Source organism: Procambarus clarkii, chromosome 25, assembly GCF_040958095.1.
Source record: "Procambarus clarkii isolate CNS0578487 chromosome 25, FALCON_Pclarkii_2.0, whole genome shotgun sequence".
NCBI classification, from domain to species: domain Eukaryota; kingdom Metazoa; phylum Arthropoda; class Malacostraca; order Decapoda; family Cambaridae; genus Procambarus; species Procambarus clarkii.
Genome location: NC_091174.1, coordinates 25,908,108 through 25,934,656, shown reverse-complemented (window position 1 = coordinate 25,934,656; position 26,549 = coordinate 25,908,108). Strand labels below are relative to the sequence as shown.

The 26,549-nt window shown below is 43.1% G+C and overlaps 1 protein-coding gene across 2 annotated transcripts in view; it reads left to right on the top strand.

Annotated features, from left to right (window-relative positions):
* Window positions 1–26,549, top strand: part of LOC138368652 (1,5-anhydro-D-fructose reductase-like) — a 93,593-nt gene that overhangs the window by 47,253 nt on the left and 19,791 nt on the right. For both annotated transcript variants that reach the window (XM_069331361.1, XM_069331360.1), the window contains exons 6-8: window positions 2,914–2,986; window positions 21,659–21,797; window positions 25,346–25,520. In XM_069331361.1, the coding sequence (XP_069187462.1) occupies window positions 2,914–2,986; window positions 21,659–21,797; window positions 25,346–25,520 (387 nt within the window). The remainder of the gene's footprint in view (window positions 1–2,913; window positions 2,987–21,658; window positions 21,798–25,345; window positions 25,521–26,549) is intronic.

Below are 26,549 nucleotides of genomic sequence, written 5' to 3'. Positions count from 1 at the left end.
TTTCAATCCAGAGGGAGAGGCTGATATATGCCTTATGCAGTGTGTTGTGGCTTATAAATGTTTAGCAAAGGGGATGCATCTAGATAATATTCGCGCTAGATCTGTGAAAGCTAGTTGGTGTCTCAGACACATTAATTGGCCCGCCGATGTTAATTCTGAAGTGACATTTGAGGATATTCACAAGGTAGACAAAATTAATAAAGACAGTATATTCATCTATTCACTAGAAAGAGATGAAAATGTGTGGTAACAACGACACTACATTACACTAGCTAGTAAGGGTAGGGCCTGCACTACCTCTTTTAGTACCCACGGTGATACTTTGTCTGGTCCAACTGCTTTAGTTGCATCCATTGTTGTCAACTGTTTCATTACCTCCTCTGCTGTCACCTCTATATCTGATAGTTTTTCATTTAGGGTAATCTCTTTTAACAATAGGAGCTGCTCAGGCTCGGATGTGAACATTCCATGGAAACTGGCATTCAGTGCCTCACAGATTTCCTTGACACTTTCCATATATGCCCCTTCTGTTTTCCTTAGTCGTGTCACTTGGTCGTTCACCGACATTTTTCTTCTTATATGGCTGAGTAGTAATATAGGTTGTTTTTTGCTTTGATCACAATATTGTTCTCATAATTTCTTTCTGATATTCTTCTGATCCTGTTGTCCCTCGGTCCTTTGTCTTCTGTGCTTCCTCCACTCTCTCCATAATAGGCTCGATGCATCCCCTCCTCTTTCCCTTGTGTCTTCCTTCACATGTTGTATTAGGAAATTCCTGCCTGTTGTGGGAAAAACCTGCTGGGATTGATATAAGAGGAGACTACCAGGGACTTGTACTGAACTAAATTAAAAAATTACTGTCTGCAAATTAATTCAACTAGAATCTCTAGCTAGGGTTGTAAATCCTAGCTCCTCTTTTCCTAATGACAGATTGTGGGCTGTAAGGGAAAGGTGGGGTGAATGAATTAGTTGATAGAAGTTCCAGTCCACCTGTAGACAGGGATTCTCACATCAGCTTGTATTTTATACAAGGATAAGATTTAATAAATTCAGTTATATGACTGAACACTGGCTCTGTTTAAATCAGGGATTTAAACATGTACATAGTCTAGCCTAGCACCATAACTATTAACAGCCAATATATACTTATACTATAAACAACAATTTAAATTGTAAAAGAATAATAAATGACTTTAAATGTAGTCTAAGTACTGTTACCTAAGCACTAAAAATTATATTCAATTAAATGAACTTATATTATAACTTAAAAATTAACTAAGCGAGCAATTGTTAACTTAATTTATATATTCAAGTATATATGCAATGTATTTATACTCAATTTATATGATTAGTACAGTCAGCTTGACTGAATCTCTTCCAACGCCATGGACACTTATGAGGTTTTATTTACTTATTGCAGCTGAATCTTTTTCTGACTCAAATGGACACTCATGAGGTCTAGTGCTTGGATAAAGATTCACTGCTACACTACAATTTTAATAAACTTACTGAGATATGAGGCGTTGCCTCGCTTTATTACCGACAGACAGATTTATTGAATATTAAAGTCATACAAGCATACAATTGGCCAACTATATACTCAAATAACCTTCAATATACTTCTCTGAATGCCGGAGTGCCTGTCTGACAAGTGTGCCAGACTGATTAACTCTCTTGTCGTGAGTTTAGGCACGATATTTTATTTCACAGCTTTGCTGTAGATTGTTGTTGTAGCGTTGCTATGTGGATGTTTCTTTAACTGCGTTGCAGAAGATGAGGGTTGATAGTGAAGGTGGAGCCAAGTCACTGTGTGCTCCACTCTACACTTATAGATATAAATGTTCTAGGGATATTTCTTTGTAGATATATTGTCCAGGTACTCCCCCAGTTCTAGAGAGTATTCACTGGTGATAAAAATAACTAGATAAGGTGTCCTAAGCCAAATAATGTTCGCTAAGGATCCATCACACTTGTTCACTGTGTTGTAAGTGCCCCGAGGTGTAGTCGTGGGTGCTTCTTGTTCCCAAGATGCTCCTCCCTCTCCCTTGAGAGGTAGCTTTCAATTAATATTGATTGATTATTTTCACAGTCTAGACTTATGATTGAGATAAGATGTGGTTATAATATAATTTAGATATAGGATTTAAAGATTATAAGTAGTACTTGATAGTACCACTGATTCTTATTAAGGATTCAATTTTTAATCTCTACCGGAAGCGATTAATGTTCCAATAGTTTTTAATTAATTAACAAATCCTTCTAGAAGCTTCTGGTTCATTGGGAGATCATGCACAAAGTCACGTAGGCATCTAGAGGGCCCTATGGCGTACGTGATCATAGTGGCATTGTCATTTAGGATCAAGCTGTATAATGAATCTATAATGATTCTAATATGATTTTGATATGATTTGATATGATTTTGATATGATACCGAAATTATACATTTCTTAGATGATAATTAGATATGGTGGGTAAAAATTTCCCACATCTGTAACATCTACGAACTTTGCTCCCCACGTTTCTTCCCCGCCACGGAGATTCCTTGACTCCCATTTTACCTCTCCATGATTTAGGTCCCCCATGACCAGCAGCTTCACTCTCATTCTGTGAGCAAATGTTGCCTCACTCTGCAGTTCATCTATACTTGCCTTGTTGTTGTCATCATACTCCTGCCTGGGTCTTTTACTGTTTGGTGGGGGTTGTAGATTACCAAGATCACAATCTTCCTCCCATCTGCAGTCAGAGTTCCATGTATGGAGCTTGTGCTTTCATTGGTACCCCGATTTTCCTGGTCGTCACATTTCCATTTCCACTTTATTAGGAGTGCCACTCCCCACACACACTCTCCACGGGTGTGTGTTTGTGTGTGTATATATGTAAGGTCGTTTCTGAAAACTGGTTCTATTCCCTCAGGTTGCTGCCGGCAAGGCCAAGAATATTGGACTGTCCAACTTCAACGCTGATCAAGTTCAGCGTATAATTAAAGGTAACGTGGACCTTCATATTAATATTAGACAAATTACTAAGACACACATTAAGATATTGTTACTAAGCTGTACCTGGAGTAAAGTCATCATTTTCCCTCCCCTCTCCTGTCACAAGCCTTGCCCAAGGTCTCCTGTCTCTCTTGAGGGTGTGCTGTCTTCTGAAGGTTACCTTCTGAGTAACAATTCTCTGCATTGTTAGTACCAAGAAGATATTTTGTCAAGGTTTTCATAAGGAATCTGTATTAGGTGAGTGGTTAGCTAAGTTTAGATCAATAGTCGTAGTTATAATTACCATCCCCATGCTGCTCAAAGACGTAAAATGTTTCATGTATACAACAGTATTCATCATTCTACACATTTCATCTTCTGAGGAGCAGTTGTAATACGTTTCAGATTCATGGCGATGGTACCTCATTGCCTGAATAATGGCGGAATAATGAGGCTGATTATAAATATTATTGAACAGTTGAAGTCACTTTTTGATGCATGCCTCCAAGGCAACAGAGCCGTACAATACTTTTATTCCTTGTCGGGTGCTTCTAGATGGTCAATACACAATTCACAATCATTAATGTTCTGTTGGCTGAAGCCAACCGTTGAGCGTCACGCTACTGTTAGTGAACCACACTACTGTTAGCGACCCACACTACTGTTAGCGACCCGCGCCACTGTTAGCGACCCGCACTACTGTTAGCTACCCGCGCTACTGTTAGCGACCCGCGCTACTGTTAGCGACCCGCGCCACTGTTAGCGACCCGCACTACTGTTAGCTACCCGCGCTACTGTTAGCGACCCGCGCTACTGTTAGCGACCCGTGCTACTGTTAGTGAACCACGCTACTGCTAGTGACCCGGGCATCAAACAACGTCACTTGTCTTTAGTATGAGCTTATATCATTTTTGTGTATGTCGGATATTGTTTTAACAGAATAGCTAGGATGATAGAATGGAGTGATGACGTTGTATATCGAATAAACATTCATATATAATTTGTAGTGTATATACACACACATACAGACACACACACATACACACACACACACACACACACACACACACACACACACACACACACACATACACACACACACACACACACTTTCAATGGGAAGACTTTATTAGGAAGTGATGTGGTGGAGGCTGACTCCATACACAGTTTCAAGTGTAGATATGATAGAGCCCAATAGGCTCATGAATCTGTACACCTGTTGATTGACGGTTGAGAGGCGGGACCAAAGAGCCAGAGCTCAACCCCCGCAAACACAACTAGGTGAGTACACACACACACACACACACACACACACACACACACACACACACACACAAACACACACACACACACACACACACACACACACACACACACACACACACACGCACACACACACACACTCACACTCACACACACACACACACACAACCAGCTATGCTTGATCTCATATTTACCCTAAATGAGTCGGATATATGGGAAGTTAAGTTGGAAGCCCCCCTTTGGGAATGAGTGATCACAATGTATTGATCTTTGAGTACCTGGTAGAGCTAGGAATTACTCCCCCAAAAAAGAACTGGGAGACAAAGGGCTGGTGTACCGAAAGGGAAATTATGAGATGAGAAAATTCCTGAGGGATATACCATGGAACACAGAACCCACAACTAAGACCGTACAAGACATGGTGGACTATATCACCCAAAAGTGTCAGGGGGCAGGCAGTAAACTGGTTTATCCCGCCCCGACAGGAAAAAACCGAGAAGCAAAAGAAGAATCACTGGTTTAATAGGACATGTATGAAAGCAAAGGAACTGAACAAAAGGGCGTTGAGGAACTTCCAAAATATCAAAACACCAGAAAGCAGAGAGACATACCAGAGAACCAGGAACGAGTATGTTAGTGTGAGAAGAGAAGCTGAGAGAAAGTATGAATATGATACAGCTAATAAAGCCAAGACCGAACCAAAGCTTCTGCACAGTCACATCAGGAGGAAAACAACAGTGAAGGAACAGGTGATGAAACTTAGAACGGGTGAGGACAGGTACACAGAGAATGACAAAGAGGTGTGTGAAGAACTCAACAAGAGGTTCCAGGAGGTCTTCACAATAGAACAAGGAGAGGTCAATGCGCTAGGAGAGGTAGCAGTAAACCTGGCGGCCTAGGAAGGGTTCGATATTACAAGAGATTAGGTCAAGAGGCACCTGTTGGATCTGGAGGTGAGAAAGGCTGTTGGCCCGGACGGAATCTCACCATGGGTATGGAAAGAGTGTGTAGGAACGCTTTGTATGCTACTCCCCATAGTGAATAGTAGGTCACTGGAAACGGGAGACCTACCAGAAATATGAAAGATGGCTAATGTAGTCCCAATAAATAAAAAGAGTGACAGACAAGAGGCACTGAACTGCAGGCCAATGTCCTTAACTTGTATACCTTGCAAGATGATGGACCTAGTAACACATCTGGAGAGAAGGGACTTCGTGACAATCTATCAACATGGGTTCAGAGAGGGTAAATCTTGCCTTACAGGGTTTAATAGAATTCTTCGATCAGGTGACAAAGATTAAGCAAAAATGAGAAGGAAGGGCGGACTGCATTTTTTTTGACTGTCGGAAAGCCTTTGACACAGTACCCCATAAAAGGCTGATGCATAAGCTGGAGAAACTGGTAGGGTGCTCCAGTGCATAAAGGAGTACCTAAGCAATAGAAAGCAGAGAGTTACAGTGAGGGGTGAGACCTCAGATGGGCGTGAAGTCCCCAGTGGAGTCCCACCGTGCTCTGTACTCGGACCTATCTAGTTTCTTATAAATGTAAATGATCTCCCAGAGGGTATAGACTCATTCCTCTCAATGTTTGCCGACGAAGCCAAAATTATGAGAAGGATTAAGACAGAAGAGGACTGTTTGAGGCTTCAAGAAGACCTAGACAAGCTGAAGGAATGGTCGAACAAATGGTTGGTAGAGTTTAACCCAACCAAATGTAATGTAATGAAGATAGGTGTAGAGAGCAGGAGGCCAGATACAAGGTATCATCTGGGAGAAGAAATTCTTCAGGAGTCAGAGAAGGAAAAAGACTTGGGGGTTCATATCACGCTAGACCTGTCTCCTGCAGCACATATCAAGCGGATAACATCAGCGGCATATGCCAGGCTGGCCAACATACGAACGGCATTCAGAAACTTGTGTAAAGAATCATTCAGAACTTTGTATACCACATATGTCAGGTCAATCCTGGAGTATGCAGCCCCAGCATGGAGTCCATATCTAGTCAAGGATAAGACTAAACTGGAAAAGGTTCAAAGGTTTGCCACCAGACTAGTACCGGAGCTGAGAGGTATGAGCTACGAGGAGAGACTACGGGAATTAAACCTCACTTCGCTGGAAGGCAGAAGAGTTAGGGGGGACATGATCACCACATTCAAGATTCTGAAGGGAATTGATAGGGTAGATAAAGACAGTCTATTTAACACAAGGGGAACACGCACAAGGGGACACAGGTGGAAACTGAGTGCCCAAATGAGCCACAGAGATATTAGAAAGAACTTTTTTAGTGTCAGAGTGGTTGACAAATGGAATGCATTAGGAAGTGATGTGGTGGAGGCTGACTCCATACACAGTTTCAAGTGTAGATATGATAGAGCCCGATAGGCTCAATAATCTGTACACCTGTTGATTGACGGTTGAGAGGCGGGACCAAAGAGCCAGAGCTCAACCCCCGCAAACACAACTAGGTGAGTACAACTAGGTGAGTACACACACACATATACACATGAAAGAAAGGAATTAGGGAACCACAGCCCTGAACCCTATAATCCCAAAGGGGGTGTGGGGAACCCTCCACAAGCAGTTCAATAGCCACAGTGAGAGGAGCACCACCCACACCTTCCATCCAATAGATGTCCTACCTGTCCCCAACCCTTGCCAGCTCCTCACTAAGTGCCCATCTAGGGCACCCTCCCCACCCCCACCCCCCACTTTCCCAAGGACCTCCCTTCTTTCCCACCCCCCAAAGCCCTCCCTTCTACAAACTCTCCCACGCAAGCCCTCCCCTTCTCCCCCCTCCCTTTTCTATCACCCCCAAGCCCTCCGTTCTCTCCCACTTCCCTAAGCCCTCCATTCTCCCCCCACACCCATAAGCCCTCCCTTCTCCCTCACTCGCCTAAGCCCTCCTTTCTTCCTCACCCTCCTAAGCCCTCCCTCCCTCCCACCCCACCAAGCCTTCCCTCCTCTTCTGCCCCCCATGCCTCCCCTCCTCTCCAGCCTCCCAATGCCCTCCCTTCTCCCCCTTCCTCCCAAGCCTTCCTACCCCCTTGCCTGCCCTTCTCCCCCACCCTTCAAGCCTCCCCCTCTACCCCCAAAATCCCTCTGTTTTCCTCCTCCAACCCAAGTCCTCCCTCCACCACCACTCTCCCCATACCAGATCCTCCCAGCCCCCTCACATCCCAGATCCCCCAGGTCCCCCTTTCCTAGGCCCTCCCATCCCGGACCCTCCCTGTTTTCTCTGCTTCAGGGGAACCAACAGAAACTGAGGAAGGACAGAAGAGAATCAGTTTCAAGGTGATGTGCTCGAGCACAGATGGGATCACAAGCAAGGCAAGTAAACTAAGGGAAAAAGCACAAGAACTGAACCCAGATGTGCTTGGATAAAAGTCACAAAACTCTCAGGAATCATAACGAATGCAGTGATTTCCCAGGACTACACTGCAATAAGGAAGAGAAGGAAGGGGAGGAGGTGGAGTGGGCCTAATAATGAGAAAGTACTAGAGTTTTAAAGAGATGGTTATCCCGGGCTGCGAGGGGTTCAGAGACTACATAACAGGCACTATGACTATGGAAGGACCAAGAGTAGTAGTAGCAGTGATATTTAACCCTCCACAGAACAACAGAAGCCCCAGGGAAGAGTATGATAACAACAACATGGCAGTTAACACTGTAATTGAGAGGGCAGCCTGTGCTGCCTGTAGAAATAGATCTCATCTTCTCATCATGCTTAATCACAGAAGAATAGACTGGGAGAACAAGGAACCGCATAGAGGTGAGAATACATGGAGAGCTAAATTATGAGAGGTGGCGACAGGAAACTTTTTAAGCCAGCATGTCAGGGAACCCACAAAAATAAGAGGAAACGATGAACCAGCGATACTCGACCTAATCTTCACTCTGAACGACTCCAACATGAGGGAAATCGGTTTCAAGGCCCCCAGTAGGAATGACCGACCACAGTGTTCTGACGTTTAAGTATCTTGTCGAAGATGGGTTAATGAACTCGAGGAGGGGCACTGAAAACAAAAGGCTGGCATTCCGAAAGGGAAACTATGAGGAGATAAGAAAATTCCTAACAGATTCCATGGGCAACAGTGCTCTGGGAAAAGACGGCCCAAGATATGATGGAATACATTACGCAAAAGTGTAAGGAGGCAGCAGACAAGTTTATCCCGGTCCAAAAGGAAAACAACAAAATGCAGATGAGAAACCCTTGGTTTAATCAGAGATGCAGGCTACGTAAGCAGCAAAGTAAAAGGACGTGGAGAAACGATCGAAATAACAGAACCCTTGAGAGCAGAGAAATATACCCCTAAGAATGGTATATTTCTGAGTGCCATGGAGAGTGCCAATTATGAATGTTTCAGATTGATTAGAGAGGGAGACGGGCAATACGAATATGACATCGCAAGCAAGGTAAAGACTCAACCTAAGTTGCTGCACAGCCACAACAGGAGAAAACCAACAGTAAAGGAACACGTAATGAAATTGAGGACAGGGGCAGACAGATTCTCTACAAACGACTAGGAAGTGTGCGAGGAAATGAATAAGAAATTCCAGGAGGTCTTCACATTAGAGAAAGGAGAAGTTTCAGAGATAAGAGAGGGAATAGTTAACTAGGAACCATTAGAAGAGTTTGAGATTACCAGTGGGGATGTAAGGAAGCTCTTGCAAGAGTTGTATGTGACAAAGGCTATAGGCCGAGATGGACTCTCTCCTTGGATACTAAAGGAAGGAGCAGAAGCACTGTGCCAGCCACTCTCCATATTGTATAACAAATCATTGGTAACATGGGAACTGTCAACAATTTGGAAGACAGCTAATGTAGTCCCGATGTACAAGAAGGGGGATAGACAGGAGGCACTGAACTACAGGCCAGTGTCCCTAACTTGCACACCATGCAAGCTGATGGAGAAGATTGTGCGAAAAAAGCTAGTGGAACATCTGGAGCAAAAGAACTTTATAACATAGAATCAACTTGGGATCAGGGTTGGCAAATCCTGCCTCACAGGATTAATTGAATTCTACAACCAAGCAACAAAAATTAGGCAAGAAAGAGAGGGGTGGGCAGACTGCATATTTTTGGATTTGCCAGAAAGCCTCTGACACAGTACCACACAAGAAGCTAATGCAAAAGCTGAAGATGAAGGCAGAAGTGAAAGGGAAGGTACTCCATTGGAAAAAAGAGTACCTAAGCAACAGAAGACAGCGAATCACTGTGACAGATGAGGGGTGAGGTCTCAGATTGGCATCACCAGTGGAATCCCGCAGTGTTCAGTCCATTGGACCTATATTGTTTCTGATAGATGTAAATCATCTCCCAGAGGGTATAGATTCGTTCCTCTTATGGTTTTGTGATGATGCAAAAATTATGAGGAGGATTAAAACAGAGGAAGACAGTATGAGGCTACAAGATGACATAGACAAACTGAATGAATGGTCCAACAAATGGTTACTAAAGTTCAACCTGAGTAAATGTAAGGTAATGAAACTAGGCGGTGGAAACAAGAGGCCATGCAGACACAGAATACAGAATGGGAGAGGAAGTTGACAGTTTGACAATTTGACAAAATTTGACAATTCGCGGACAGAGAGAAAGATCTAGGAGCTGATATCACAACAAACATGTCTCCTGAAGCCCACATAAAATGAATTACATCTGTGGCATACACGAGGCTGGCTAACATCAGAACAGCTTTCAGGAACTTGTGTAAGGAATCATTCAGAACCTTGAATACTACACATTTAAGACTTATCCAGGAGTATGTGGCCCCAGCATGGAGCCCGCAACCCGTTACTCGTACAAGACAGTACATATATGACTTATTGCTTATAGTCACTATTTGGCTTATTAATAATAAGTATATGTGTGTATATGCTAAGTTATATTTTGTTTTCAAGGTACAAACTATTTCCATAGTTTTGCTAAACACCAGTTTTAATATTAGGAATTTCTTTTTCAGTTTTATTAAACAATAGAGATTTTATACAAAATTTGACAATATCCTGATTACTTTACAATTTATGTTATATTTTAGTTTTATTTCATTATTTTTATAAAACTGTAATATCAATATCAGTATAGATTAAGTACTAATTGTGATTAAGAAGCAATAAGATGCTTATCTTAATTATCATACAAAGAAGGTTAGGTTAGGTCGGTGTTTTCTATTCAGCTTTTTAAGGTAAACTCAGATATTCACAATAAATTAGTATGTCACATATGCACTTATTTATAAGCCAAATATTGACTATAAGCAAGTGCGAGATCGGGTTACGAGCGAACCCGTACCTTCTCAGGCACAAGACGAAGCTGGAAAAGGTTCTGAGGTATGCCACTAGGCTAGTGCAAGAACTAAGAGGAATGAGTTACGGGGAAAGGCTGCGGGAAATGAACCTCACGACACTGGAAGACAGAAGAGTAAGTGGAGACATGATCACTACCTACAAAATGCTCAGAGGAATTGACAGGTAGATAAGGATAAACTGTTTAAAAAGGATGAATCGCAAACAAGGGGACACAGGTGGAGACTGAATACCCAAATGAGCCACAGGGACGTTAGAAAAACCTTTTTCAGTGTTCAGGAGTAGTTAACAGATGGAATGCATTAGGCATTTATGTGATGGAGGCTGACTCCATACAGTTTCAAATGTAGATATGATAGAGCCCATTAGGCTCAGGAATCTGTAAATCAGTTGACTGACGGTATAGAGGTGGGACCAAAGAGCCAGAGCTCAAGCCCCTCCCCCCCCGGCAAGCACAACTAGGTGAGTACAACTAGGTAAGTTCACACATACACAATTTTATGACGAGGCTACAAAAACTAAACAAGAAAGAGAACGGTGGACAGACTGCATTTTCTTGGACTGTTTGAAAGCCTTTGACACAGTACCCCATAAAAGGAAGTTACAAAAGTTGGAGAAACAGACAGGAAGGGAGGGAATGACCAGGGAAAAGTTTGGGGGGGGTGAACTATAGGCAATTTAAGTCTTGCTTAGGCCTAATCTAGGGGTGTGGGATGCTATAGGATGGAGAGTCAGGGAAGGCTTGGGGTGAAGGGACGTAGGGTTGGGGCGGGGGTAAGCATTAGAAGGATGACAGGAATGACTTGAGGGGTGGGGAGGGATTCTATGGAGTGGCAGGGGGTTAGTATTACACTTCTCTCTCCAGATACATAATTATCGTAATTACATGTTGAGGGTTCCACTTCCCAGGCTGAGGTTCTTGGGTTCCTGTTCCTGTTCTTGGATTCCTGCTGAATCCTGCGAAGGATTCGCTCGTCCTTCGTCATGTCCCTCTGAGGGAAAACGTTTTTTGCAATTCGTTGCATTTTGTAGTTTGATTTTTTATACTAAGATTTCCTCTTTTGTGGCCTCATCCGTGAATACTATCTGCATCATTCGATCTTTGTCTGTGTTGTACCAGCCCGAAAACCTTCTTTATACTATGATCCCCTCCCGCCCCCCACCACACCATCCTCACTCTTTCTGTATCCCCCTTCAAGATCTCTGTCTCTGCAGATCTTCCTTTATATTTCAACTCTTTATTTTAAGTAAGGGGCGGGTTGCAGGGAAGTAATTGGAGTCTGGGGACGTGAAAAAGTCTCACTTGGTGAGAGAACTTTGCTACCAACGGGGCTAACACACATATGTTGAGTTATAGAGTTATGAATGTTTTTTCATATGTCCCAAAGTAGTAATTTTTATATGATATTAAGTTTCCTTGGACACCTTCAAAGACTTTGAGATGTGTGCTTAAATAATTTGTACCCGCTCCACACCTACACGAGTCTGTATTGAAGTTATGAGTTTATGGTGGAAGGCTTGGCGGGGCGATGATGGTATTTTCAGGGTGGTGTTGTGACTCTCATGGCGTCCCTTTTTCATTATATTTAATTAAGTTCTCTTAGTATTTAAGTATACATTCCTTTTACTTGATTATGTTTATATAATATGGAGCACCTGGTGGACACGAATTTTCCATTTTTGAACCTGCGAGAGAAATTATTGCTTATACCTTAGCAATTTGTAGCATAGCAGAGTTTTCAATTGATCTTTTCTTTTTCACCAATACAAATACAAATACAATGTTTATGATGTATTTTTCAATATGCTTGCAGTGTCATGTTATTTGATCAAGCACTAGATTTTATTCCCATAACCTCTTAGTGTCCCGAGATAATTTATATTATTCACATCACCGTGATATGTGTGTGTTCCTATCAACTCTCAATGTGTACTCACCTAGTTATGATTGAGGGGTTTGAGCTGCGGCATTTTGGTCCCGCATCTCTTCTGCCTACTGGTGTACAGATTAATGAGCTTCTTGAGCTCTATCATATCTACTTCTATAATTGAGTATGAAGTCTGCCTCCACCACATCACTTCCTAATGTATTCCATTTACTAATTACTCTGATACTGAAAAAGTTCTTTCTAATGTCTCTGTGGCTCATTTGGGTACTCAACTTCCACTTGTGTCCCTTTGTGTGAGTACCACCCGTGTTAAGTAATACGTCTTTATCTACCCTATCATTTCTCCTGATAATTTTATATGTGGTGATCATGTCTTCCCGAGCTCTTCTGTCTTCCAGCTACGTGAGGCTGCGTTTTCATGCAGCCTCATAACTCGTGCCTCATAACTCCTTATAACTCGTGCCACATATTTCTGGGACTATTCCACTGGTATACCTATGAACTTTCTCCAGCTTAGTCGTATGTGTGACACTGTAAGGACTCCAGGGTGGGGCCCTCATACTTTTTTTTTTTTTTTTTTTTTTTGAGATATATACAATAGTTGTTACATTCTTGTACAGCCACTAGTACGCGTGGCGTTTCGGGCAAGTCCTTAATCCTATGGTCCCTGGAATACGATCCCCTGCCGCGAAGAATCGTTTTTTCATCCAAGTACACATTTTACTGTTGCGTTAAACAGAGGCTACAGTTAAGAAATTGCGCCCAGTAAATCCTCCCCGGCCAGGATACGAACCCATGACATAGCGCTCGCGGAACGTCAGGCGAGTGTCTTACCACTACACCACGGAGACTGCAGGATTGGTCTTACATATGTGGTATACATGGTCCTGAATACCACATATTGTCGGAAAACCCGACACCATTTACTAATATAAAATACAATATGCAGATAATATTGCTGCTGTTGTATATACAATTTAACCCATAGAAAATGTAGCTTGTAGTGGAATTTTCCATCAATAGAAAACGGGCTATTATTGCTACATAGTGCTATAAATTCACCAGCTATTCTGTTGGGAATTATTCTTAAATACAGTAGTCTTTGGAATTATAACATCATAAAAACATCTCATTTGAATTAACTTAATTATCAGTATCAAAATAGAGTAAATGTGACCCTTCTATCACTTATTGACGCACAAGGAGAGCCAAGGACGTCAGTGGTGAGGGAGGTCAGCCATTGTTAAGACCATAGTGGCAGGAGCAAATTCAGCTCCTATAATTCTCCTTTGGACTGAAGTGTTATGGAGATCAAATTAGTGCTTCTTCCATCATCAACACACAGTCAACATCTAAACAAGGGAAGTGTCTTACCGAAACCCGTTTATCTAATAATTTCTGGCTAGTTAATGTTAAGTAGATTTAGGGCGAATGGGTTAGGACACTAGACAAGCCACTAAACACAGGTAATTGGTCCTTGGTTCTTATGTAATAATATACAGTGTTTCATCTGATATAGCTGTCATATATTAAGATTCCGGCTTACAGCTAGTGCCCTTTGACAGGAACATAGAAGAAGAAGCAAGAATTATTCTTGGTACATCAGTTACTAGGGTGTTAGAAGCTAGCCTCACACGAGGATTATTTGGTGTCTACATCCTAATTATAACTGGTGGACTAAGCCTACCACACAATTAGATAAGGCCTCATCATTTATTTACGTATATATGTAGTTTAATATTCTGGTTTGATTGGGTTGCATATATATAAATTTAATATAACCCCCTAATGTTTAAGGATCTATTTGTGAGAATATTGCAGAAATACAGTCCACTAAACATCATGCAAATTGCTATCGGAATATATAAATTAATGTAAATTAATTCAATATAAATTCATATAAATTAAACAAATATAAATCTCACAGGTCGGTTCCCACACCTATTAAGAATGCACTTTCACCCGAGGAAGACTTCCTTCAAGACCAAGCAGAAGGAAGAGTGATAATTATTAAATACAACAATTATTATTATTATAATAATTATTATAATAATAATATCATTAATTAATGATTATCACTCTTCTTTCTGCTGGGTCATGAAGGATGCCGGCCACGGGTGAAAGAGGGCTCTGTCTGGAGCCCGTAGGTGTGGGACACAGACGTCCACCCCTCAGCATTGCCAGAGGCATGCTGAGGGCCTGCACTGCCTCTTTTAGTATCCATGGTGATACTTGGTCTGCTCCAACCGCTTTAGTTGCATCCAGTGTTGTCAACTGTTTCATTACCTCCTCTGCTGTCACCTCTATTTCTGATAGTCTTTCATCTAGGGTAATCTCTTAAAACAATTGGAGCTGCTCAGGCTCAGTTGTGAACACTCCATGGAAACTGGCATTCCGTGCCTCGCAGATTTCCTTGTCACTTTTAGTATATGCCCCCATTTCTTTTCCTTAGTCTTGTCACTTGGTCGTTCACCGACATTTTTCTTCTTACATGGCTGTGTAGTAATTTAGGTTGCTTTTACACTTTGATTGCAATATCGTTCTCATAGTTCCTTTCCGATGTTCGTCTTATGTTAATGTAATCGTTCCTAGCTCTGTTGCATCTGATTCTGTTGTCCTCTGTCATTTGTCTTCTGTACTTCCTCCACTCCCGCCTGCTGCCCATTTTTGCTTCCTGATACTGTCTATTAAACCATGGGTTAATTTATGCCCTCTTATTTTTTCCCTTTACTATTGGTATAAATCTCTCTTCGGCCTCCTGGCATTTCCCTATGTCTAGGTCCATCATATCTTGGACTGTTTTTCCTCGAATTTCTTCCTCCCACTGAATTTCTCCCCAGATAGTCCCTTATCCTCCATGTAGTCCCCTTTCCTGTAGTCAACTCTCCTTTCCCAGACCTCCTGTCCCATGGTCACAAATTTGAATTCCATCATGTACTCAAAGACTAGGACACAATGGTCGCTGGCCCCTAGAGGTATTTCATGCTGCAAATTCTCGATGTCTTCTACGTTCTGGGGGGAAAATCAGATCTAATAGGTTCGGTGCATCTCCTGCTCTTTCCCTTGTGTCTTCCTTCACAGGTTGTGTTAGGAAATTCCTTTCTATAACATCTACTAACTTTGCTCCCCACGTTTCGTCTCCTCCATGGGGATTCCTTGATTCCCAATTTATCTCACCATGATATAGGTCCCCCATGACCAGCAGCTTCGCTCTCATTCTGTGAGCTAATGTTGCTGCCTTCTGCAGTTCATCTATGCATGCCTTCTTGTTGTCATCATACTCCTGCCTGGGTCTTCTACTGTTTGGTGGGGGATTGTAGATTACCAAGATCACAATCTTTCTCCCATCTGCTGTAAGAGTTCCATGTATGAAGCTTGTGCACTCATTGGTAACCCGATTTCCCAGGTCTTCAAACTTCCATTTCCGCTTTACTAGAAGTGCCACTCCCCCTCCCTGTCTGTGTCCTCTTTTTTCTTATCACCTGGTAGCCCTCTGGAAAGACTACATCCGAGATCATGTCATTTATTTTAGTTTCCACTATTGCACCTATGTCATGATCTGCCTCACTCACTTTTTCTTTTATCTTTTCTGCTTTATTAGATACCCCAACAGCATTAGTGTTCCAAACCTTGAGATTTTTCATTGAAACTCTGGTACCAGATTTCGCCCTTTCTCTAGGGGTCTGGGGGAATCAGGGGGGTGTCTGGGGGTGAATGGGGGTTGGGGAGTGATTGGGGGGGTGAATGGGGTCTGGAGGGGTGTTTGGGGTGCGAATGAGGGTTGGGCATCTAGGAAGGTAGGTAGGAAGGTCAGGGGTAGGGCCTCGGCAGGTAGGTCTGGAGTATGAAGGGCATATTGGGTCTGAAGATTAGGGAGGGTCTGAGAGGAATAGGGGAGGTTGAGAGGTGGCGTAAGGTTGAGAGTCAGATAGATGTTGAGAGGTTGGGGAGGAGAAGGATAGAGAGGGTGGGGGGAAGAGGGGCGGATGGAACATGGAAAGTGAGAGTGGGAGGGAGGTTGTATTAGTCAGGAGGAACTCAGGGGTAGGTGTGGGCATTGGGGCAGAAGGAGGGAAGAGGGAAATGGAAGAAGAGGTGGGGGGTCTCCCCCGTCCCCACGTAGGGTCCATGTACCCCCCCTTGCAAGGGTAGGAGGTCACATGGAAGGAGAGGGGATGAGGAGGGGTGAGGGCTAGGCGGGTTTTGGGGGTTGAGGGGATGAGGGCTGGGCGGGTTTTGGGGTTTAAGGGGGATGAGGGCTGGGCAGGTTTTAGGGGTTGAGAGGATGAGGGGGTCATGAAATGACGGAGGAAGCAGATGGATTCGAATGCAGTGGGGTCAGAGGGGACAGGGGAGGCATTGGGGAGATAAGCAGGGGCAGGGAGGGGTGATTTGGGGAGGGTGTGACCTGGGAAGCAGGTGTGGGCTCGTTAGCACAGGGTGGGGCACAGGGTAGGTTAGCACAGGGTGGGGCGCAGGGTGGGTTATCACTGGGGTGGGTAATTACGCTCAAATTTGACAAAGTGTGTTGTGGAGGTCGGCTCGCCCTATGGGCTATCTGCTCATCTTTGTGTATTCACCTAGTTGAATTCACCTACTTGTGCTTGCAGGGTTTGAACTCTGCTCTTTTGGCCAGGCTCTCAGCTGTCAATCAACTGTTTCTACTAGTACTACTACTATTTGTTGTTTTTTTTCCACACACCACACACACACACCCCAGGAAGCAGCCCGCAACAGCTGACTAACTCCCAGGTACCTATTTACTGCTAGGTAACAGGGGCATAGGGTGAAAGAAACTCTGCCCATCGTTTTTTCGCCGCCCGCCGGGATCGAGCCCGGGACCACCGGATCAAGTGTCTAGCGTGCTGTACGCTCGGCCACCGGGTCCCAGTGGCCGAGCGTGTGTGTGTGTGTGTGTGTGTGTGTGTGTGTGTGTGTACTTATTTATTTGTACTTGATGGGGGTTGAGCTTTGGCTCTTTGGTTCCGCCACTCAACTGGTGTACGGATTCCTGAGCCTACTGGGCTCTGTCATATCTTCATTTGAAACAGTGTATGGAGTCAGCCTCCACCACATCACGGCCTAATGCATTCCATCTGTTAAATACTCCGACACTGAAAAAGTTCTTTCTAACGTCTCTGTGGCTCATGGGTTCATGGGTAATGGGTCCCTGTGTGTGTGTGTGTTTGAGTGTGTGTGTGTGTGTGTGTGTGTGTGTGTGTGTGTGTGTGTGTGTTTGTGTGTGTAATCACCTAGTTGTACTCACCTAGTTGTGCTTGCGGGGGTTGAGCTCTGGCTCTTTGGTCCCGCCTCTCAACCGTCAATCAACAGGTGTACAGGTTCCTGAGCCTATTGGGCTCTATCATATCTACACTTGAAACTATGTATGGCGTCAGCCTCCACCACATTGCTTCCTAATGCTTTCCATTTGTCAACCACTCTGACACTAAAAAAGTTCTTTCTAATATCTCTGTGGCTCATTTGGGCACTCAGTTTCCACCTGTGTCCCCTAGTGCGTGTGCCCCTTGTGTTAAATAGCCTGTCTTTATCAACCCTGTGGATTCCCTTGAGAATCTTGAATGTGGTGATCATGTCCCCCCTAACTCTTCTGTCTTCCAACGAAGTGAGGTTCAATTCCCGTAGTCTCTCCTCGTAGCTCATACCTCTCAGCTCGGGTACTAGTCTGGTGGCAAACCTTTGAACCTTTTCCAGTTTAGTCTTATGCTTGACTAGATATGGACTCCATGCTGGAGCCGCATACTCCAGGATTGGTCTGACATATGTGGTATATAATGTTCTGAAAGATTCCTTACACAAGTTTCTGAAGGCCGTTCTTATGTTAGCCAATCTGGCATATGCTGCTGATGTTATCCTCTTGATATGAGCTTGAGGGGACAGGTCTGGCGTGATATCAACCCCCAGGTCTTTCTCTCTCTCTGACTCTTGAAGTATTTCATCTCCCAAGTGATACCTTGTATCTGGTCTCCTGCTTCCTACCCCTATCTTCATTACATTACATTTGCTTGGGTTAAACTCTAACATCCATTTGTTCGACCATTCCTGCAGCTTGTCCAGGTCTTCTTGAAGCCTCAAGCTGTCCTCCTCTGTCTTAATCCTTCTCATAATTTTGGCGTCGTCAGCAAACATTGAGAGGAATGAGTCTATACCCTCTGGGAGATCATTTACGTATATCAGAAACAGGATAGGTCCAAGCACAGAGCCCTTTGGGACTCCACTGGTGACTTCACGCCATTCTGAGGTCTCACCCCTCACTATAACTCTCTGCTTCCTATTACTTAGGTACTCCCTTATCCACTGGAGCGCCCTACCAGTTACTCCTGCCTGTTTCTCCAGCTTATGCATCAACCTTTTATGGGGTACTGTGTCAAAGGCTTTCCGACAGTCCAAAAAAATGCAGTCCGCCCATCCTTCTCTTTCTTGCTTAATCTTTGTTACCTGATCATAGAATTCTATCAAGCCTGTAAGGCAAGATTTACCCTCCCTGAACCCATGTTGATGGGTTGTCACGAAGTCTCTTCTCTCCAGATGTGTTACTAGGTTTTTTCTCACAATCTTCTCCATCACCTTGTATGGTATACAAGTTAAGGACACTGGCCTGTAGTTCAGTGCCTCTTGTCTGTCACCCTTTTTAAATATTGGTACTACATTAGCAGTCTTCCATACTTCTGGTAGGTCTCCCGTTTCCAGTGACCTACTATACACTATGGAGAGTGGCAAGCAAAGCGCTCATGCACACTCTTTCAATACCCATGGTGAGATTCCATCCGGCCCAACAGCTTTTCTCACATCCAGCTCCAATAGGTGCTTCTTGTCCTCATCTCTTGTAATTTCGAACCTTTCCAAGGTCACCTGGGTTGCTGCCAACTCTCCTAGCGCCCTGTTCTATTGTAAAGACCTCCTGGAACCTTTTGTTGAGTTCTTCATATACCTCTTTGTCATTCTCTGTGTACCTGTCCTCGCTCACCCTAAGTTTCATCACCTGTTCCTTCACTGTTGTCTTCCTCCTGATGTGACTGTGTAGTAGTAGCTGTGTACTCACCTAGTTGTGCTTGTGGGGGTTGAGCTCTGGCTCTTTGGTCCCACCTCTCAACCGTCAATCAACAGGTGTACAGGTTCCTGAGCCTATTGGGCTCTATCATATCTACCCTTGAAACTATGTATGGCGTCAGCCTCCACCACATTGCTTCCTAATGCTTTCCATTTGTCAACCACTCTGACACTAAAAAAGTTCTTTCTAATATCTCTGTGGCTTATTTGGGCACTCAGTTTCCACCTGTGTCCCCAAGTGCGTGTGCCCCTTGTGTTAAATAGCCTGTCTTTATCAACCCTGTCGATTCCCTTGAGAATCTTGAATGTGGTGATCATGTCCCCCCTAACTCTTCTGTCTTCCAACGAAGTGAGGTTCAATTCCCGTAGTCTCTCCTCGTAGCTCATACCTCTCAGCTCGGGTACTAGTCTGGTGGCAAACCTTTGAACCTTTTCCAGTTTAGTCTTATGCTTGACTAGATATGGACTCCATGCTGGAGCCGCATACTCCAGGATTGGTCTGACATATGTGGTATATAATGTTCTGAAAGATTCCTTACACAAGTTTCTGAAGGCCGTTCTTATGTTAGCCAATCTGGCATATGCTGCTGATGTTATCCTCTTGATATGAGCTTGAGGGGACAGGTCTGGCGTGATATCAACCCCCAGGTCTTTCTCTCTCTCTGACTCTTGAAGTATTTCATCTCCCAAGTGATACCTTGTATCTGGTCTCCTGCTTCCTACCCCTATCTTCATTACATTACATTTGCTTAGGTTAAACTCTAACATCCATTTGTTCGACCATTCCTGCAGCTTGTCCAGGTCTTCTTGAAGCCTCAAGCTGTCCTCCTCTGTCTTAATCCTTCTCATAATTTTGGCGTCGTCAGCAAACATTGAGAGGAATGAGTCTATACCCTCTGGGAGATCATTTACGTATATCAGAAACAGGATAGGTCCAAGTACAGAGCCCTGTGGGACTTTTTCAGTGTCAGAGTAGTGTGTGTGTGTGTGTGTGTGTGTGTGTGTGTGTGTGTGTGTGTGTGTGTGTGTGTGTGTGTGTGTGTGTGTGTGTGTGTAAGAGTGTATGTGTGTGTACTCACCTATTTGTACTCCCCTATTTGTGCTTGTGGGGGTTGAGCTCTGGCTCTTTGGTCCCGCCTCTCAACTGTCAATCAACTGGTGTACAGGTTCCTGAGCCTATTGGGCTCTATAATTTCTAAGCTTGAAACTGTGTATGTAGTCAGCCTCCACCACATCACCACTCCACCACAATGCATTCCATTTGTCAACTACTCTGACACTGAAAAAGTTCTTTCTAACGTTCCTGTGGCTCATTTGGGTACTCAGTCTCCACCTGTGTCCCCTTGTTCGCGTCCCACCAGTGTTAAATATTTTATCCTTATCTACCCTGTCAATTCCTCCGACAATTTTGTTAGTAGTGATCATGTCTTCCCTTACTTTTCTGTCTTCCAGTGTCGTGAGGTGCATCTCACGCAGTCTTTCCTCGTAACTCATGCCTCTTAGTTCTGGAACTAGCCCAGTGTCAAACCTCTGAACTATTTCCAGCTTCGTCTTGTGCTTGACATGATACGGGCTCCACGCTGGGGCCGCATACTCCAGGATTGGTCTTAAATATATGGTGTACAAGATTCTAATGATTCCTTACACAGGTTCCTGAACGCTGTTCTGATGTTAGCCAGCCTCGCCTATGCCGCAGACGTTATTCTTTTCATGTGGGCTTCAGAAGACAGGATTGGTGTGATATCAACTCCTAGATCTTTCTCTCTGTCCGTTTCATGAAGTACTTCATCTCTCATTCGGTTTCCTGTGTCTGGCCTCCTGTTTCCACTGCCTAGTTTCATTACTTTGCATTTACTCGGGTTGAACTTTAGTAGCCATTTGTTGGACCATTCATTCAGTCTGTCTAGGTCATCTTGTAGCCTCCTACTATCATCCTCTGTTTTAATCCTCTTCATAATTTTTGCATCATCAGCAAACAATGACAGGAACGATTCTATACACACAGGGTACATTAACTGACTGTGTGTGTGTGTGTGTGTGTGTGTGTGTGTGTGTGTGTGTGTGTGTGTGTGTGTGTGTGTGTGTGTGTGTGTGTGTGTGTGTGTGTTTGTTCACCTATAGAGAATAAGGCTGACGTGTTGGTCTTCCCTACATGGTGCAGGGTGTCAGGTGAGGCCGTCCGTGCTGCAGGTGGAGGTTCACGTCTACATGCAGCAGGGGGCCCTCAGAGCCCTCTGCGCCCAGCACGACATCCTGGTGTGCGGCTTCTGCGCCCTCGGAGGATCCTACATGCTGAACAGGTAATGCTGGCCTGCCCACACTCACCACCGAGTGTCATTTATTATAGCTTGTATGTACTTATCTATCTTGGTCACCTGTGCATGCATGTTTGGAGTAAGATCAAGCTCCTGGGCTACCGCTTCATTAGTGCCCCTCAAGTGTTATGCTTCATTAACGCCTTGGCTCTTTTCCTGTTTTCTTTTATCATGTGTATGAGGCGCGTCTGAGGATTCCATTGCCACATGTATCTTCCGCTTCCTAGTTTCACTTATTATTAACATAATCTTATTATCTACCTATACTATCCACTTGGACTGCTCAGGAGAGCGACGGCTTCGCACCTTGCAAGGTCGGAGTGTGATCCTCCGGTTTCCGAGTTGTTGCACACCTTTCCTTGCCCCTGGTCCTCATATCCCAGCTACTTGTCCTCATATCCCAGCTACTTGTCCTCATATCCCAGCTACTTGTCCTCATATCAACACTTAGTCTTTACGTGTACCTTTGATATACCTTTCTTGCTTACCCCATCCTGCTAGTTCCTCAAAGTACCTTTTATATGGTAATCATGTGCCCAGTGTCTGCTGCCTTGCTGTGTTGTGATGCCAAACTTTCACAGAATGTCTTCGCTGTTCACCTTTTTGTACACAAGTCCGAGTCTGGTGGCACATTTATGTACATTCTATTAAATTGTTTATGTATTTGAGGAAGTGTGTCACACGGGCTCATCATACCATAATATTGGTCCTACAAAGGTGGTATACATTATTGGCCAGTCAGATGTGGCGTACAATATTGGTCATACATTTCTGGAGAACAATATTTGTCCTCCTTATATCGTGTTCAATAATTGGTCTAACACTTGTGGTGATACAAAAATGTGTTTGAAGACTTGTGTGGTAATAACCTGGCTGAAAATATGATGATAAAACCACACATAAAAAACATATATAAGAAATGATGATGTTTCGGCTGGTCTTGGATCATCAACAAGTAGTGTACGTGTCTTAATAATGGGCCAGGAGAACCAGAAACCTCGTCGTTTCTTCATTTTCTAATGTGAGGTTTGGTCACCATAATTGTCTTTATTTTGTAATGGACGATATTTGTCTTTCACATACGTGCAATATTAGTTTTTAGGCAGCTGGTGTAGAATAATAGTCATACGCATATGGTGCCAAGTACTGGTTCTTCATGGATGGACCAATACTTGACTGATGAATGTCTACTACTACTATTGGCCCGACACATGTAGGGTCCAGTTTTGGTCCTTCACATGTGGGGTCCAGTATTGGTCCCATACATGTGGGATTCAGTATTGGTCCTACACATGTGGGGTTCAGTATTGGGCCTACACATGTGGGATTCAGTATTGGTCCTACACTTGTGGGGTTCAGTATTGGTCCTACACATGTGGGATTCAGTATTGGTCCTACACTTGTGGGGTTCAGTATTGGGCCTACACATACGGTGTCCAGTATTGGGCCTACACATGTGGTGTCCAGTATTGGGCCTTCATATATGGTGTCCATTATAGGTCCTACACATGTGTCCAGTATTGGCCATACACATGTGGTGTCCAGTATTGGGCCTACACATGTGGTGTCCAGTATTGGGCCTTAACATGTAGCGTCCAGAATTGTTCCTACACATATGAGCCAGATTCACGAAGCAGTTAAGCAAGCACTTGCGAACCTGTCCATCTTTTCTCAATCCTTGGCGGCTTTGTTTACAATTATTAACAGTTAATGAGCTCCGAAGCACTAGGAGGCTGTTTATAACAAGAACAACAGTCGATTGGCAAGTTTTCATGCTTTTAAACTGTTTAATTAATGTTACCAAAGCCGTCAAAGATTGAGGAAAGATGTACACGTTCGCAAGTATTGTAGGACCAATACTTGCGTAACTGCTTCGTGAATTAGGCTCATGCTGTCCAGAATTAGGACTACACATGTGGTTTACTATTTTTGTCTTACCCTTCCTATATATAACAGTGATCCTACACATAACTCTGTATATCATCGTCAAACCATCTGCTTTTCCAGGTTAGTTATTCCTCTAGAACCAGTCTTTTTTATGGGCACAACTTCTTTGTCTGGAATGTATCTTATGTCTGTCTTGGTGCATACTACACTGAGGGTCTTAGAGAGGAAAAGTCTTCTTTTGCATTGTGTTGACACTGACAAAAATAAGTTTCCAGTCAATCACGGTATCTTTTCCCAACTGGAGACTCATCTGTTATGCTAAACGTCTTATCTCTTATGTCTTATGTTATGTCTCTTCCACTATCTCTGTGATCGATTCATCACGGATGGTATGATTACCTTCTCTCACCTGTGTGGCTTGCCTGATGTGCTGATCTATAAATTTATAGATCATCTGATCTATCAGTACTAACTCTGCTCTCTCTACTTCTGAGTTGTACAATTTCCAATTCTACTAGCTACTACCTTTTAACTAGCTACTTTGTCTACAATTGTTTGAAATAGCGTTATAGATATTAACTCTTCTTTCTTGTCTACATGTTGTTCACTGATATTGTAACCTTATTGTAAAAAAACTTATATTACATTTAAATTAATTGTATTCCCTTTTAAGGTGTATTCGAGAACAATGTATGGAACATATTGATAACCTAATAAATGTCGTAACTTTCCTATTTTATCAAAATCACTGATGACTCTAAACATGTGGGTAATCATCCAGAGAAGATACATGGTCAGAAAGAAACAAATATGTATCACTCTCTCTTAAAAATCCTTATTACGTTAAAGTTTAGCGCGGAAGACGTTGTAATTTTTCTAATTTACCAATATTTAATTTGGGCTATGATTAATAGTCAGTTTATGCATCAGATGAACATAGTAGGTCAACCCGACTATGTGCATCAAAAAGAAAAATATTTAAAATTGTTTGTTATTAGGGAAAATGGCAGTTGTGTAGAGGGCTTAACGAACTTTCAAAATATTTCAATACATCTGCCTATTATTTATATATCAGAGGAAGTTTAGTTCTGATACCTTTATGATGTAGATAATTATTTGTACGGTAATATAAGTTAAAAACATATTTTAGCAGTGACAAAACTTTTCCCTGGTAAAATATGCGAACTGACTTCTCATGCCCACTATGGGACTGTCTGCCACAAGTGTCTCAGAGTATAGCGACAACATTGCTATCAACGCGCGTGACAATGAACAAACAACAAGGCCACATCATGGAACACGTGGTCTCTACACACCACCAGAGTCATCCTGACATTCAACACTAAAATAATAGACAGGTACAACGACAACTCAACACTGGACATGAGCGAGGCACTTCACATCAAACACACTAAGCCCACTACCACCAGCCAGCTAACACCTGAGTACACTCTGCCTTCTTCAAGACCAAGACGGAGCATCCAAAACACTGCCCCAACCATTACTTAAATTACTGGACCCCTGTAAGCTGCAGGGATATATTGACTCTAGTTAAGGATTCTCACTATTGCTCTCGTAGGAATTGTTCCTGTTTGACCAGTCTCGTTGATTTCTATTTTTATCACAAAATAAATGTTCAATGACAGTAAGGCTTCCAAACTCGAAAAGTTGAAGCCGCTGCTGGATGACCCGCTGGTGCTGGACGTGGCCGCTGCTCACCACAAGACACCGGCGCAAGTCCTTCTTCGGTACCTCCATCAGATCAACGTCATTCCCATCCCCAAGTCGGCGAATCCGACACGACTGCTTCAGAACACCCAGGTAACGTCTCCAAGGTAACCTCAACGGCCAGGTAAACACTCTACTTTGGACAAACTTCTTCCAGGTAATTTCGTCTTCCAGAGAACCTTCTCTTGGATAATGTTTTGTCTTGGTAATTATTACGCTCACAAACTTTCTCTGTTCTTCTGTTCATGCAACTCGTCGCACATACACATTTTATATCCAGATAATTCCTCTTAACATATATTATCCTTCCTATGTCATTCCTTTACCATGATAATTACTTCTGCCAGGTAACTTTTCCACTTCGTCAACTCTTCCACACTGAAAAGTCTGTCACTCTGGGAACTCTTTCTACTCTTGTAACCCTTCTGGTCTGGCAATTCCTAAACTTACGCACCGCCTCAACTCTGACAACTTTTTCTCTCGACATATTCACTCAGGAAACTCGTTCACTTCGTCAACTTCCACTCTGTAGTAATAGTGGGAAGGGAGACATTAACATTTTGTGGTGATATATTTAAAGCCCTTTTATATTTAAATACTTCAGTCATGTCACCATAAATTCTTCGTCTTTCAAGAGAATGCAAATTTAGCTTTATTAATCTCTTTCCTCATCTAGAAGGTTTCTAATTCCTTGGGTAAACTTTCTCATCATTTTTACGCGTTCCAGTGAATATATGTCCACTCAATACTAGGGACAACATAACAGAACTGCGTGATCACAATGAAGCCTACAAAGGCAAAGATAAAACAGAGTTGTGGAGAAAACTAAAAATGTTGATCATTGCAATTCTTGTGTCTATCAAGCCTTAACAAATATTAACTGCTTAGCTTTTAACATTTGCTGCAGGAAATTGGCTTGAATCAGTAACCGCAAAAAATATTCCTATACATCTTGGAAAAATATTGAAAAATGAAAGTTGTCAGGCAGTCAGCTCTTGTATGAGAAGTTTGCTCTCATTTGTTTCAATCATATTTTATGCAGAGGAAAGTGGAAAGGTTTTTGTCATTATATATCTTGACTTCAGCAAAATTTTTACCATTGTGTCTCATAAAAACTAATTA